The 15031-nt window shown below is 37.1% G+C and overlaps 1 protein-coding gene across 2 annotated transcripts in view; it reads left to right on the top strand.

The window, feature by feature from the left end:
- CORIN (corin, serine peptidase) overlaps positions 1–15031 on the top strand; it is a 117547-nt gene that overhangs the window by 67014 nt on the left and 35502 nt on the right. For both annotated transcript variants that reach the window (XM_063157338.1, XM_063157339.1), the window contains exons 6-11: positions 1873–1986; positions 6674–6781; positions 8299–8409; positions 8977–9093; positions 12336–12434; positions 14740–14971. In XM_063157338.1, the coding sequence (XP_063013408.1) occupies positions 1873–1986; positions 6674–6781; positions 8299–8409; positions 8977–9093; positions 12336–12434; positions 14740–14971 (781 nt within the window). The remainder of the gene's footprint in view (positions 1–1872; positions 1987–6673; positions 6782–8298; positions 8410–8976; positions 9094–12335; positions 12435–14739; positions 14972–15031) is intronic.

A 15031-nucleotide genomic window follows, 5' to 3' on the forward strand; every position in this document is an offset into this window, starting at 1 on the left:
AAATGAATTACAAAATTTTGATTATACTGTCATATTGTACTTTTACCTGACATCATCATTTGTGGGAAAAACTCTGGTGTCCAGGGAACCAGTACTTCCATACCAAGGAGGTCTGTTGTTTCTCGGGGGCCCTGTAGAGCTTAGTGACCGCAGAAATCAGGAGGTGCAGTGTATAGGGCAGGGAACTGGAGAGATAAAAAGATTAGCTCATAATGAAGTGTGACATTATCCTGTGAAGTGAGATTCTTGCCCTGTCACTGTTGCAATGACCACGCTGAACAAGGCACTTGAATAAAAATTTTCTCTACTGTTCTTTGAACACTTCCAGCTAACTGGACTCTTCATTTGTATAGCTGGAGTTTATTTGCGATTGAGACATTTGCATCTACAAGTAAAGGTAACAAGAGCTGGTCTTTGAAAATGACATCAGTCTCTACCGTCCAAAAAAATCACATGCTGATTTTTGTGTCTTAGATGTTATTACTCATTAGTCCTCATAATGTTCACTTTATTATCTCATTGCCTCATTTTTCATGCTATAAAATGAGACAGTGACTGTTATCTGATCTCATGTTTTTCTTAAGCCTATTGTATTTTGCAGTTCATAATACTTTTCCAAAACTGGTAGAATACTGATGAGGCTGTTACTGTTCAGTGAGAGGTTAGGAAATGTGTCCAAGCACACAGTGTGAGGGAGCTTACTGAGGAACACATCATTAGAGTGTGCAAAATGGTGATGCTTGTGGTTTTGCACTACTTTGTCACTGATGTAGAGTCACAAACATTAAATGGCACAAACCAGTTGAAAATCTTTGGTTTAAATTTGTATTAGGGCACCTAATTAGTATTTTGGGCACTGTTCATTAAAGTTAGCGTTAGAAGTTTACCTCCTTTACAATACATTGCATAAGCAGCTTTCACTGCAATAACCATGTTCTCATTATCCAACTAGAAAATGATGTTTGTATTGCAAAATCAAAATTATTTGCTGTCCAAGTGAACAGTACACCTAGAAATATAATGGAAAAGATTTTGAAATTATTCAAAAGTTTTTATTGCAAATGAATTTTCCACAAAGAGTGTGTGTTTCAGTTGACTAAGTCTAAGTTTGCCCCGTATCTTGGGGATAATAAAATAATAGTGAGGCTTAGAAAAGAAGGTAAATATGTTGGGAAAAAATAATCTCCTGCTGACAAAATTTAAAGCTAACAGTGAAGGTGCCGAGAGTGTGTATGTTTGTGTGTAGAGACATTGCCATAGTGTGGTAGAAAAGACTGCTATTCTAGGACCACAAATGAAGCTAAAAATCTAGGTAAATAGTTTAATGTGCAGCCAGTGCAAGCTGGAGCTATTTGTCATTTTTGAAAAGCACTGAAGAAGCATGCCCAGTGCTAAGTGGTACCTCGAGGCACCCGCTATATAACTATTAGTTTGGCAAATGAGAGGAGTACCAGAGGGCTGTACAGTAAAGCCAGTCTTAAGCAGAAATTATTATATGTTTTGGGCATATTCCACATGAGCATATAAGGCTCCTTCCTTCATCCCAGGGCAGATTTAACAGGTGTAGTAGTCCTTTCATGACTGCTTGTTGAGGTCTTTTAAAATGGGTCATTCATTGATAGAAATTTTAAATGGCTTTATGCTGTCTCAAAAATTGAGATTGTTTTTTCTTTTAGGTCTTCCTCTTGACTTCTTGCATTCAGTGATGTTCCTCTGAGAGCTATCCTAATGTTTTCCAAATTGGAAATACGTTTCAATCCCTATGGGGGATTGAGTATCAGTTTAACATTTGTAAAACTGTAGTATCACTAACTTTGTAGTGTTGATGCTAATGCTTTTTCTCCACAATCTGTCTTTTCTGCTCTCTTACAGCACTGTGTGGAGGAGAGGAGAGTTTCATGTGTGCCAGTGGGATTTGCATCCCAGGGAAACTGCAGTGCAATGGCTACAACGACTGTGATGATTGGAGTGATGAGGTCCATTGTAGTAAGTTTCTTAAACCTTGCAGTGTTCTGCTGAAGTACTGAGTCCATTCAGGGAAACCTGGAAGCTGAAGCAGGCTGTTGGCACAGAACAGGAACTTTGCATAGTGTTTGCATATATTGACATTTGGACTGTGTTTAGCTTTGCTCACTAAGGCCACAGCATGTGCTTTTGATCTGTCAAATTTTATACCTTGAGGGAGAGAAGGAGCTTTGTGGAAATAAGAAGTATTTTGGTTTTTTGTTGTTTTTTGTTGTTTTTTTTTTTTTTTTTGGGGGGGGGGGTTGTTTTGTTTTGTTTTGTTTGTTTTGTTTTGTTTTTTTGGGGATTTTTTTTTTAATGGATCAGTAGTGTACATCAGAAAGGAGCAATTCTGATAATCAGCTGCAAACTGTTAGTTGTAGCTTTATCCTGGGCCTTGGCATTGATTTTAGACTAGATGCAAGACCATCTGTTTAGTAAGTTCTCTTGGTCTCAACCCTGGATGTGATTTATTTAAATTAATCCCAGCATGTGCTGCAGCAGAATGTACATATGTGATAGCTTAATTTTCATGTATTTGTCTGTGGTAGAGCTTGTCTTTAGAGTTCCTATGTGTTTTTCTTTGTTAACAAAACACCTTGAACTGCAAACACCTTTAGAGAAGTGGAGCAAATGTACCTTAAGAAAACAATGAGAAGGCAAGAGGAAAAAGAACAGAGGAAGATGTGGAAAAATTACTGAATGGGGACTATACAGGACATGATACCACAAAACAGGATTTCTCATTCAGACTTTGAAAAATGGCAGACTGTTCAGTTTAGACTCAACTCAAAAGATTAGTTCTTATTAGTGATTTAAGAGCCTGGACATTCCAAGACTCACAGAGCTGCTTTTAAGGAAGTTGTTGTTAGATTTTATCTGGGGTACTCCAAGGAATAAATGAGGAGAGCAATTTCCTCCTGGTATCAATATGAATAAGGCTAGAGCTTGCCTTTCCTTTAATAGCCTATAATTCATTTCTTGGAGGGTGAGATAATGTCTATTATGTAAAAAGTATTGTGTGTTTTTATTTTCCGATTTTTCATGTCAGCATTAGCTTTAGATTTAAAGTAAGCTAAAAGATTCAAAAATGCCTATGAAAATATGGCTCTCAAATTCTATTGGAAATGGGAAAAGAAGAAATTAGTAGTAAAAGAATGTCTTGGAAAAGACATATTACATGTCTTGAAAAACCAAGCATAAATTTCAGGAGCTAGTATTACCTTTGAAAGGACACTTGTGTGTTTAATGATACAGGGTCTATATGCAGAGGGCACCCTTCATTAGGATGCTTGGTAGGAGTCGAGGAGAGGGTGTGGAGGTCAAATAAGACTTTCCTGAATTACACAGCAGGAAGAGCCAACCTGAAGGAAGACCTGTTTGCCTGAAAGCTTGCCTGATAAAAGATGCTGTGTTTCTTGCAGTCCTTGCCCTTCTCAAAGTCTTTAGTCACCTCACTAAATTATAGAATAGGCTGCTCAGAGTCCCATCCAAGCTGAGCTTGAATATTTCCAGGAATGAGGTGTCTACCATTCCTCTGGGTTCACCATCCTCATTGTAGAACATTTGTTCCTTATGTCTAATCTAAAAATACCCTCTTCTAAAACTATTACTTCTTGTCCTATAACAAGAGGCCCAGCTAAAAAGTCTGTCCCCATCTTTCCTATAAACTCCCCTAAAGTGCTGAAAGGCCACTATTTCTCCAGGAGAAACAACCCCAGCCCTCTCTCAGCCTTTCTTTAAAGGAGAGCTGTTCCATCCCTATGGTGATTTTGTAGCCTTGTCTGGACCTCTTCCAACAGGTCCATGTGTTTCCTGTGCTGTGGCACTTAGGGCTGGATGCAGCACTCCAGGTGGGCTTTCACAAGAGCAGAGCAGAGGAACAGAATCACTTCCTCAGCCTTCTGGCCACGCTGCTTCTGATGCAGCCCAGGATACAACTGGCTTTCTGGGCTGCAAGTGCACATTGCTGACTCATGTGCAGCTGCCCATCTACCAGTTCCCCCAAGTTTTCTGTCAGGGCTGCTTTCCATCTGTTCATCCCCCAACCTATGTTGATACCTGGGTTGTTGACACCTGACCCAGGTGCAGCACCTTGTACTTGATCTTGCTAGACCACAGGAGTCCCATGCGCCCGCTTCTTGAGCTTGTCCAGGTCCCTCTGTATGGCATCCTGTCCTTCAGGTGTGATAACCACACCACTCAGCTTGACATCCACACCATCTCTCCTCTCTCCTGCAGCTTTGCTGAGGCTGTGCTTCCTCCCTTCGTCTGTGTTATTAATGAAGACATTAGATAACACTGGCCCCGGTACAGAGCCCCAAGGGACACCACTGGTCACTGATGTTCTTTGGGATTCTGAGCTATTGAGCCTTGGGACATGATCATCCAACCAATTCCTTATCCACCAAACAGTCCACCCATGAAATCCATCTCTCTCCAGTTTAGAGATGTTGTGGGAGTTTGCCCAGACCCATGTGCAGCAGGTCCTTTTGGATCTGGGTCATACACGGATCAAACCTGCCACATTGGCTTTTCCACCATGGTTTAACCAATTGAGCTTATCTCAGGGCCAAATTGTTGAATGCAGAAGATTCCCCAGGCTTCATTTGTGTTTAGTGAAGTACAGTAAAATTGGAGTACAAGTAAAATTGTATTTAATTTTTGTGAAAATGGGGATATCCCTATCATTTATAAAATTTGAGCCTTTTACAAGTGGCAGCTGCCAATTGCCCATCTTACTTAACAGAGTAACCAACTACCTTTACAATACATTATTGCCAATATCTTGAAGAAAATGTATATTAAGGCTGTTAGACTTTCATCAAGTGAATCTTCTTTCCCTGCAAGGAAGTTTGTATTCTTTTTGTTTACCCTGTCTGTGTGGGCCTCTGGGTTGTCTACCCTGAAGGTCGCTGCAGCAGCTTCAGAGGTATGGATGGAAACAGGAATGGGGATATGAATGGAAATTAAACAGTAAATTATCCAGAGGAAAAAACATAGAAAAAGGCAGTTTTGTTTCATTTGCAGGAGGAGCAGTGGAAGATGCACAGAAACTGTCAGTTACAAACTGATCAATAAGATTAAAGGTTGCCAGAGTACTTCATGCTGTTGCATATTCAAAACAAGTGATGTTTAGAATTTACTCTCAGTGGGGTGTTGGTCTGCTTACTGGAAGCAAGAACTTAAAATTTATTTTCTTTTACTGTGGGGTTTTTGTTATTCCCTGTTTTATGAATAATGGTTCATTTTGAAGTTGAATTAACCATTGAGTATGTAGCTCATGGCTCAGCCATATTATTTTACTTCATATCCTGAAGCATTTCCTTCTTATTAAGCTATAAATTCTGTTTGAACCTTCTAAGATAATGTGAAACTTGAAGAAAGCACTAATACTTCTGTGGGGGAAGGAGAGGAAGTGACTCATGTTCAAGTTCCAGAGTTGTTTTTCACCTAGGAAGTGAAACACTTGGTTGACATTGATATGAAGGGGTAGAAACCCCACTGCACCTTCTGGAAGAGTTCTGCACCTTTCTGTGTAATATCCTCAGAAGGATACCCTGCTTTGAAAGGGGAACCAGTGTGCAGTCATGAACACAGGAGTCACAAGAGGAGAGGGGGAAGTGGTAGCCTGATTCTGTTGTTTTGTGGTTGATCATCTCAGAAGAAAGGAGGCACTTTGGTTCCAGTCCCTGCTTTTTGGGCTCTCTCTCTGTTTTCTGGGGAATAATTAATTTAAAATGCCCACATATGCCAGTAAAAACGGGCACAAAGGACTTCCTTCGTTCCAGTGGCTTAGCTCCAACAGGAAGGCAGTGTTGTCCACCCAGTTGTTCTGTGTCGTGGCATTCTCCCTGGAAAGCTAGAGGTCAAGGAAAGGTCTGGAAGAAGACAGTGAAACTGTCTTCTCCCTTCCTAGCTGTATGCTTGAAATCAAAAGTTATTACTGATGGGACCAGATACCACAAACCATAATTTCTCTTCAACCCTTTCAACTACAACAAAGATTCCATATTTTTATTGAACCTGATATTATTCAAGTGTTATGGTTATTCTCAGAGAATATCTGGCAGGTTTTGCTGATGCATCCAGTCATGGAGAAAAAATGATGAACCCACCCAGTGCTGACAGTAAGAGTTCCGTGATGAGAAGGCACCAGGCTAGATCTCCTGAGCTCCAAAGTGTGTTAAGCATAAAGCTCATTTGAAACCATTGTAACACCAAAGGCAGGTTCAAAAGTAGGGTCTAGGGATCTTGATTTTGCTGTTAGAATCTTCATCTCCACTTTCATCTCCACTTACCAGCCACATCAGGTAGTCAGGATTTTCCTAGTAATCTGAAATGGTGATGCCTAAAACATTTCTTGAGAACTTTTATGTCTGTAAATTAACTAAACATTTAGGTCCCTATGTGCAGCCAGAGCACACTCTCCTTATGGTATTGGTCAAAAAAACACCTGGCAGGGAGAGAGTAAAAATTTCTAAAAATGGCTTTTGATTTTTCATATTCTTTCAGATTAGTTTCTCATAAACTGGTAAACACCAGTATTAATACAGAGCTGTAAGTTTTAAGGTCTCTTTAGCTAATCTGGTGTGTAGTCAGTACAGGGTTCATAGTTCATATGAATGTTCCAATGCAACCTTCACATTTTACATGCTTTGTTTTGTAGATTGCAGCAATGATGTGTTTCGTTGTGACACGGGAAAATGCCTCAATTACACCTTTGTTTGTGATGGATATGATGACTGTGGAGACCTTAGTGATGAGCAAAATTGTGGTAAATGAAAGTTATGTGCTTTTCTAAAGTCTTTAAAATATCAGGACTGCCTAACCCAGTAAACATTTTCCTTAAACTACTGAAGGAGTAATATACCCTGTTCTTACTGCATTTGAACACAGTGAAAACAGCTCACAGATTATATATGAAATTTGAAACGGTTTAAAGGAGAGTTCTGGATCAATCCAAATCTTGAAAGGTTTGGTATTTATAAGAAATACTGCTATTTTCAACTTGCTTTAAACTAATTCCAAAAGATGCTTCGTTGCTAGCTTGACTGGATTTAATTGGGAGTAAAGCAGACTACATGAGGGCACTGCTGGTGCCAACTGTTTTATAGCTGGTGTTTTTACATAAGATTGATAGTGAAGTTGTATGTTTTGATTATCAAATTCTGTTTCTTTCAAATTGTCTTGTCAATCAACTTTCCATGTTTTCATGACACTTACCTACCTACCATATGTATCTACCTATACTTAACTTCCATAGGAGAATCAATGAAGTTTTGAAATTAAAAAAGAATAATCTTAGCATGTAAATATTGGGAAATGTAGACAGCCTGATTTTTACTAACTTTTGGTTCTGTTACTACACCTGAGAACAATTAAGTTTTCTAAAATAATTTTTAACAGTTAAAATATTATTTCTCCCTTTTTTCCATATGCTTTTCTAAGGAAGAACACAAAGAATATAAAAACTGAAAATCAAGGCACATTTTTTTCTGAGATTTGTAAAAATTTCTTCAAATTCAGCACACTCTAAGACTTTTCCATATTTTCTTGTCAGTTTTGGTTATTTAGTGGGTTCCTTTTCATAAATAATCTTAGTTTAAACATGATTAAGTTTTTCTAAATGTTGATCTCTCTCCTATCTTTCCTACCTTGACATAGGTTTTTTCTATACAATTTTTAAAATCTAAGTTTTTGTACATGCTATACTTGGTTTTCATAGCAGATTTGGAGGAGTGGACTGTGTGTGTTCTCTCTGTTTTGGTGTAAAGTCAGTGTGCTCAGCATAAGGCTCTTTGTGCATTTAGGTAGAAAGAGTAAGATGACAATTAGAATGATTTCTTTGTAGAGAATTCTTATGGAAAATTCCAAGTACATGCAAAAAATATAGTTTCTGAACTTGAGAAATATTTTTTGAATGTCTTAGTAAAAAGATAAATGAAGGAAATTATTTTCTCTGATGGTTACTGAAAATGTTGGTTAACTGAAACCATTCCCTGAGATGGTGTGCCAGATCTTCTAATGGGCTTAACAAATCTTAGAAACTTGTTTATTTACAAATAGTCACAGCTGTGCAGCTGGGAGAAGGAATGAGCGCATCACTATACAGGCAATACAATTAATAATAAAAGTCTGCAGATAGAAAAAATTTCTTAATATAATTTATTAATGCAAAAAGCGTCATTAATAAGATTAGCTAATAAGCATAGAACAATGGATCAGTAATATAAAATATACAAATAGTAGCTTAGCATCCTTTTTCTTTCTTCAAATTTGCATTTTATGTAGATTGCAATCCAGTGACACATCACCAGTGTGGAGAGGGGAGATGTATAACAGCTGATTGGGTATGTGATGGTGACCATGACTGTATAGACAAATCAGATGAGATCAATTGCTGTAAGTTCTCTTAATCTCTAAATTATTTTTTCTTTCTTTGAAAACTAAAAAAAAAACTAAAAAAAAGAAAAGAAGGCAAAACTATAAACTTATTTTATTTCAGAAGTTCACACTTGAGAAATGTCTGTTTTCAGTAGACAGCAACAGCAAACTAAATATTTCTTGCCTTTGTTAAGAAGTAGAGCATTGCTTTGTGTTAGAGCTTCTTGTTAATTACAGAATTAGCTTTTTGTTAATTGTAATGTTCCCACTATATGAGTAAAAATTGTGTACATTTTTTTCCTTGGGGAAGCTAAGATTTCTTCTCAGGCTGTTGCTAATGCCTGACATTTATAGTGTCAGTCTCTGCAGGTAAAGATCAGTGCAGCTATTGGAAAATTAGCTGACACATAATGAGAAATGCCTCCTGATCTCCAGTGCTAAGCACTGTTATCAGCTCCTCCTAAAATAACTTCAGTGTGATGTTCAGATATAGTGCAGAGCTTCACTGAGCTCATTGATTGTCTTTTTAGTATTTTTGTCACTGAGCTCAGAATATTGTCTTTTTAATATTTTTTGTCTCTCTAGCATGTCACAGTCAGGGTCTGGTGGAGTGCAGAAATGGGCAGTGCATTCCTAGTGCATTCCAGTGTGATGGAGATAATGATTGTAAAGATGGAAGTGATGAAGAAAACTGCAGTGAAAGTAAGGATATGCCTCATTTTACTCTCCTCACTAACCCTACCATTGACTGCTATGTTTCACAGTGCCTTTAGCTAAAGCTGTCTGACAAATTACTTTCTTTACCCTTCAAATAACTCTTGCTAAGGCTGCTTGGTGTGTGCTTTCACACAGGCATTTGTAAGCAGACTTATTTTAGTACTTAAAATTATTTTAAAAAGTGAAGAAGTGGGGGTGATATTTAGCACAGTATTTAGTTATCTGATATAATTAGCTGTCCCTTGAAATACATTGTTTGGAGCAATGAGAATCTACTGTTACAGGAACTGGTGTCATTTGAGGAGGAATTTTCTCATTAAAATCCTTTTCTTTATCAGAAGTTGGGAATCAGAGAAAGAATGTTTTCATGAGTAAACTAAAGATTTAGTCTGACTAAGGGAAAATTTATGAGAACATGAGTTCTCAAGGCTACTTGATTACTATCTTATTATGGACTCTATGAGAGAAGAGGAAACTAAGGAATGGCTGGAGCCCCAGAACATGGTTTTCCAAAGACACTCAGAAAGCAATGTTGTTATGATGATTTCAAAATTTGAAGGTATTTTTCACATGTAATTCTCTTATTCCTGGTAAGGTATAGGTTCAGATTGCAGCCTTCCTTTAATGCAAGAATTATTATTGTCTTTTAAAAATTAATTTAAAATTAATTATTTTAAATAAATTTAAATAGTTGATCTTATGCAGAAAGCTAGTGTTGGCAAGTGTAGTGCTGATAGGACAGGCTATTTAATAGTTATTAGAGTAGAAAAGACCTGTTATCATAAAATAGACACACAGTGTGATTATATAAGCCTTGTTTCTTTAGGAAACCAGTCTAAAAGAAATCCTTTCATAAGCATGTTACTCAATCCCTTCTTTTCACAGAAAGTTCTTGGGATCTTCCTACTCCAATTTAAGTACTTTCATTCCAAAAAATACCAGAGAAGCTGAAGCTGAAATTTTTCTTCACTTTTAATGTTGACATAACATAAAGGTCTTGCATGAAGTATCTTCTAGTTGTGACTGTGGCAATCTTAAAACCCAGAAACAAGTTTTTCTCCTCAGTTCTGACTGTGCACTTTCACAAAATGTTCACCTTTTATTCTTCTTTTTTGATGTCCAGTCTCAGTCTTATCCTATGAATTCTTTTATCCTTCCTTTGTCTTACATGATATAGGCTAGAAGCCAGTGATGTATTTTGTTCTCAAAATTTTTTCCCTTTTGATGTTGAAGCAATGGTTAAAAATCTTTTTTTGGTATGATGAATAGGTATAGGTTAAAATATTCAAGCAGTAGTATGGGGTGATAATTATCACTACATGATTTCTGCCTTGCCACTAAACTGCAGAGCTTTTAAATACAAACATTTTCCTAATTTTTGTTATTAATTCTTCAATGTGCAAAAGTTCTATCCAGTATTTTGCAGTATTGTGTAGAGAAAAATTCTTTCTTTAGGCAACCATATCCCATCCATCCTAATTTGCATGGGAATGTGTTGGCAGAATTTAGATTTCAGTCATCTTTATTTCCTTGCAAAGTCCATGCAAAAGCAAGGCAGAATTCTTGTTTGTAATTTACAATAGTAAATTTCTTAATATTTTGTTGTTTCCAGCAACTGCAAAAAAATGTAGTAGGACATTCACTTATTACAAAGACTTTTCTGCTCTACAAATAAAATTTTAAAATTTTGGACGTCTGTCAGAGTCAGTGGAGTTAGACCTAATGGAGTCTGGAGTACTGGTTTTGTTACAAACACAGTAAATATGAGAAATCAGCATGGAAGTTTGAGGTCAGGGTGTAGTGACTTCCCCTTGCCTATAAAAGGATCTTGTGTCCTAGTAGCAGTGTATACATTCAGATATTACAAGTGACTGTTGCTTCATCTCTATCTGGAAGAGAAAAGTGGTCTCCTTCACTGCATGCCTTAAGGAAATGTAAGATATCTGTCTATGAGTACTGCTCTCATTCACTTTGTGACAATAGACATCTAACACAGATGTATGCACAACTGTTTCTGTGATCTCTTCAAAAGACAGTGTACCGTGTGTGTGTTTGTAGAAATTCAGCATTATTTGTGCTAGGATCAAAAGAATCTACCTTATAGCGCAGGGATTTTTAAAGTATAGGAAGGAGTTGGAGCAAACTTTAAAAACAATTTTAATATAAATATTTGGAATAGCTCTAGAAGTCAAAAGGCTTTTCCTGCCTTTCAAGTTCCATTTTGCAGTCAGATGCAGCTGTTAAATAAGATTGTCAATCTCTATAGCAAAGAAATTACCTCTGTTGCTTCAATATATAACATGTATGAATGGAAGTAAATCTACTTTATAATATGGTAGATACAACTATATCAATTAGACAAGGTTGTTGTCAAGGCTATTGAAACTAGATCATTCTTCAGCACCTTCTGTATGTCCAATGGAGGGATGCATGATTAGTGTTCATGGGCAGTAGTGCAATACAAATACTAAGCAGTCAGGGCAATAAGCTATTTTAAACAGGATGAGATGATGAGCACCATCTATTTAGTCTCTCCTTACAGAATAGTGAACTAAAAGACTCCTTTTGCACATGGAAGAGAGAATTTAATGGTTTGGAAAGGAGCTAGCACAACTATGAGAGAGAGAAGACCAGGGATTTGTCAGATAAAGTAATGACTCAAGTAGTTCAGAAACTTTTGATGAAGTGTTGGTTTTATTTATTCTGAAGTCCGTTATTAGGACCATAACGTTTTTGGATTTCTTTCTGTTGTTGTTTGTTTTTTAACCAGTCAAAGGAGGACATTTAGTGTTCATCTCTGATCTTTCTTTAGGATGTCTTTTATTGTCAACCAAAACAATCATAAAATGAGAAGCAGATCAACTAAATGGTATTGAAGAACAATTCCCAGACAGTGATCTCTTTCAGCTAGGGCCTATTGTTCTTTTTGAAATGTGATTTGCAGGACTTCTCATATTCTGCATGGTAAATGTCTTTCAGAAATCCAAGCCTCTCATTCAGAAACTGGGATATAATTTTTTATATTGAACAGAGGGGTAAGGGAAGTGAGAACTGAACAGTGTTGCACACTTTTCTTCCTTACTGCACTTGCAATGGTGTTGGGTACTTACTGAAATATGTAAAGGAAATACTTAATTTTTATGTAAACACTGTACTCTCTCATTATGCTCCAGTCATTTTTATTAGTCTGGTAAATAATTTGAAAAGTACTTTTCTACTTCCCTCAGATCAAACCCTCTGTCAGGAGGGAGACCAGAGGTGCTCCTCCTGCCCTGATCCCTGTGGAGTCTCTCCCTGTGAAATGAGGAACAGCCAGGCAAACTGCAGTAAGTAGGGCATGTGCTTCATACTGTTACTCTTTTAGGGTGTTCCAGTTTATAATGAGGATGGAGGGTAGAACACAGTAAGTAATACTTCAGTTTTCTAGCTAATGTAGATGTCTAATGACTAAGCTCTGACAAGGGCAATATTGAAGAAAATATGTCATCAAAGCTCTTGATTATTGATGTACTAGGACTGATAGCATTTGACATTGAGGTATTTTAATTTTCTCTTCTGTGAAATGTATTGTAGGTAAGGGAGTAGCAGGACCTCTTAAGCTGTAGGACAGACTAAGAAGGAAAGACTAACATTTGGGTTACTTAAAATGAACCAGAACACGTGGACCATATGTTCTGTTTATTCCTCTCTGGATTATCAGGAATTGCGTGTGAGAGTCAATGTTATTATTTTCAAACCTACAGTGACACTTTTGCATGCAACATAACGTAATCTTTCTAAACACAACATGAAAATTATAATCATATTGAAAGCATGTAAAGAGCTCTGTCCTCCAGCAGCATTTCAGTAGACCAGATTTTCTTCCAGAATTCACTTAAACCTGTATAAATACTAAGTATAATAAAAGAGAATGGTATAAGTACATTTCAACCCTTTAATCTTGAATACTGTTATGTTACACAAGCACTTAGAATATTGCATGTACTTTTGTGGTCATCCTGAAATATTGATGAATGTGTAGAGTTCTGTACACATGAAAGAAAGATATTTACTGGCCAAAATCAAAAGATGAGCCCAAACTGATCTGGGCATCTCAGGCAAAAGTGTGGAAGGACAAGGGATAGTTCATCATGAAGGAAAGGAAATGGAGGTAATGTGGGGAGAATTGTTAAAGTCATTAAACCTCATGTACCCCAAAGATGTGACTGAATGGTTTGAGACAACAGAAACAGTTCAGTATTGGTAGTATGCTAGGATTTAGCAGTGAGGAAAAGCTGGATGTAACATGAGCTTTGTGATGATCAGATTAGGAGTACATAGTAAAAAAAGTTATAACACCAAATGCCAGACCAATAAAGAATGCCCAGTTCTGCTGGTTAGCTGAATAATTGGCTGTTGGATCTTCTTCCACCTTCTCTCAAAGATACAGCTATGGGATGACACAATTGTCACACTGTGCTAGTAACTGATGCTAGCAACTGGCTAACAGAGAATATTAATCTATTAAGGTATATTTGATCCCAGAATAGACAAATTTATCCATTCTTTTACTCTTGAATATATACATTTTTGTGGAAGACTTTCTCAATATATCCAGAGTAAATAAGTTTAAATAATTTCACAATCATCTCATTGCTAAATAAAAAGTTAAATTTCAATCTGAATTGAAACAAAATTCTGTCTGTAGTTTTCTGTTATGGTGGAAAATTGAAAAATAAATATTTCTGAATACCAGTGTGAGAAGAAGTAGAAAAGCTATACAAATTTTAGAAATCCAAAATACTTGGCTAATTCAAAATTTGCTGTGATAAACTCCCAAAAGTTGGAAGATTTTTGTATGTAGCTCTAATGTATATATGATCATATGGACTTGCAGCTGTTGCATCTGTCTTTGCTTATCATTCTAATTTGTTACTAGTTATGTCTTACCCAAGTTAAATTACTAGCATGTAGACTGTCTCTTGCTCAGTGCTTGTGCAATACATAACCTAATTGTCTCCTCCTTCAGATCTTGGTAAGCAATGAAAAAAATTAAAAGCAAATCCTGGCTTCTGTTTTCTACACAGAGAAACTGTGCAGTCTCTGTCACTAGTGAGACTTTTTATGACCTGACTGTCTAAAGCCTTGAGAAAGCTGATCAGTCCTCAGAGCTGACCTGCTTTGATCAGGGCATTGGAGTAGAGACCTCCCGAGATCCTTTCTAACCCAAAGTATCTGATGATTTTTGTCTTCCTAATTTTGGCAACTGCCCTGTCAGTTTGAGGTGTGTCATGGTAGCATAGTAGGTACACCAGTGTGTTGTGTACAGTACACTCTGTGCTGGTTTAAGGATGGTTTATTGTACCACCTTAACGTTAAGATGTTGCTCAGAAAGATAATGACTGTTAGTAAGGAAATAAAAGTATCTTAATGGGTTATGAGGTAAGCAGGGTTCAAAGCCACCTTTACTGTTAAGAATAGGCTTGTAAGATCTCTAGCTCTGGAACTTGTAATTTCTCAAACCTGAGAGGATATCCCCTGACTGATAAATTTTAAATAAGTAAGGAGTTACTTAAATAAGTATGGAATTACTTCTGTATTTAATTTAATCTCACACCATTTGTGGTTCTGTTTGTTTTCTCTCTGTGAAAGGTCAGTGTGAACCAATTACTCTGGAACTTTGTATGAACTTGCCTTACAACTATACTTATTACCCAAACTACCTGGGCCACAGGACACAGAAAGAAGCCTCTATCAGCTGGGAGTCTTCCCTTTTCCCAGCTTTGGTTCAGACCAACTGCTACAAGTACCTGATGTTTTTTGCCTGCACAATCTTAGTACCAAAATGTGACCCCCATACAAATCAGCGGATCCCACCTTGCAGGTACTATGCTAAACCATGTTTCATTTAATTTTTGACTGTCTGTCATAGTAGTTTTTCCCA

The sequence above is a fragment of the Melospiza melodia genome, chromosome 5 (genome assembly GCF_035770615.1).
Source record: "Melospiza melodia melodia isolate bMelMel2 chromosome 5, bMelMel2.pri, whole genome shotgun sequence".
Classification (NCBI taxonomy): Eukaryota; Metazoa; Chordata; class Aves; order Passeriformes; family Passerellidae; genus Melospiza; species Melospiza melodia.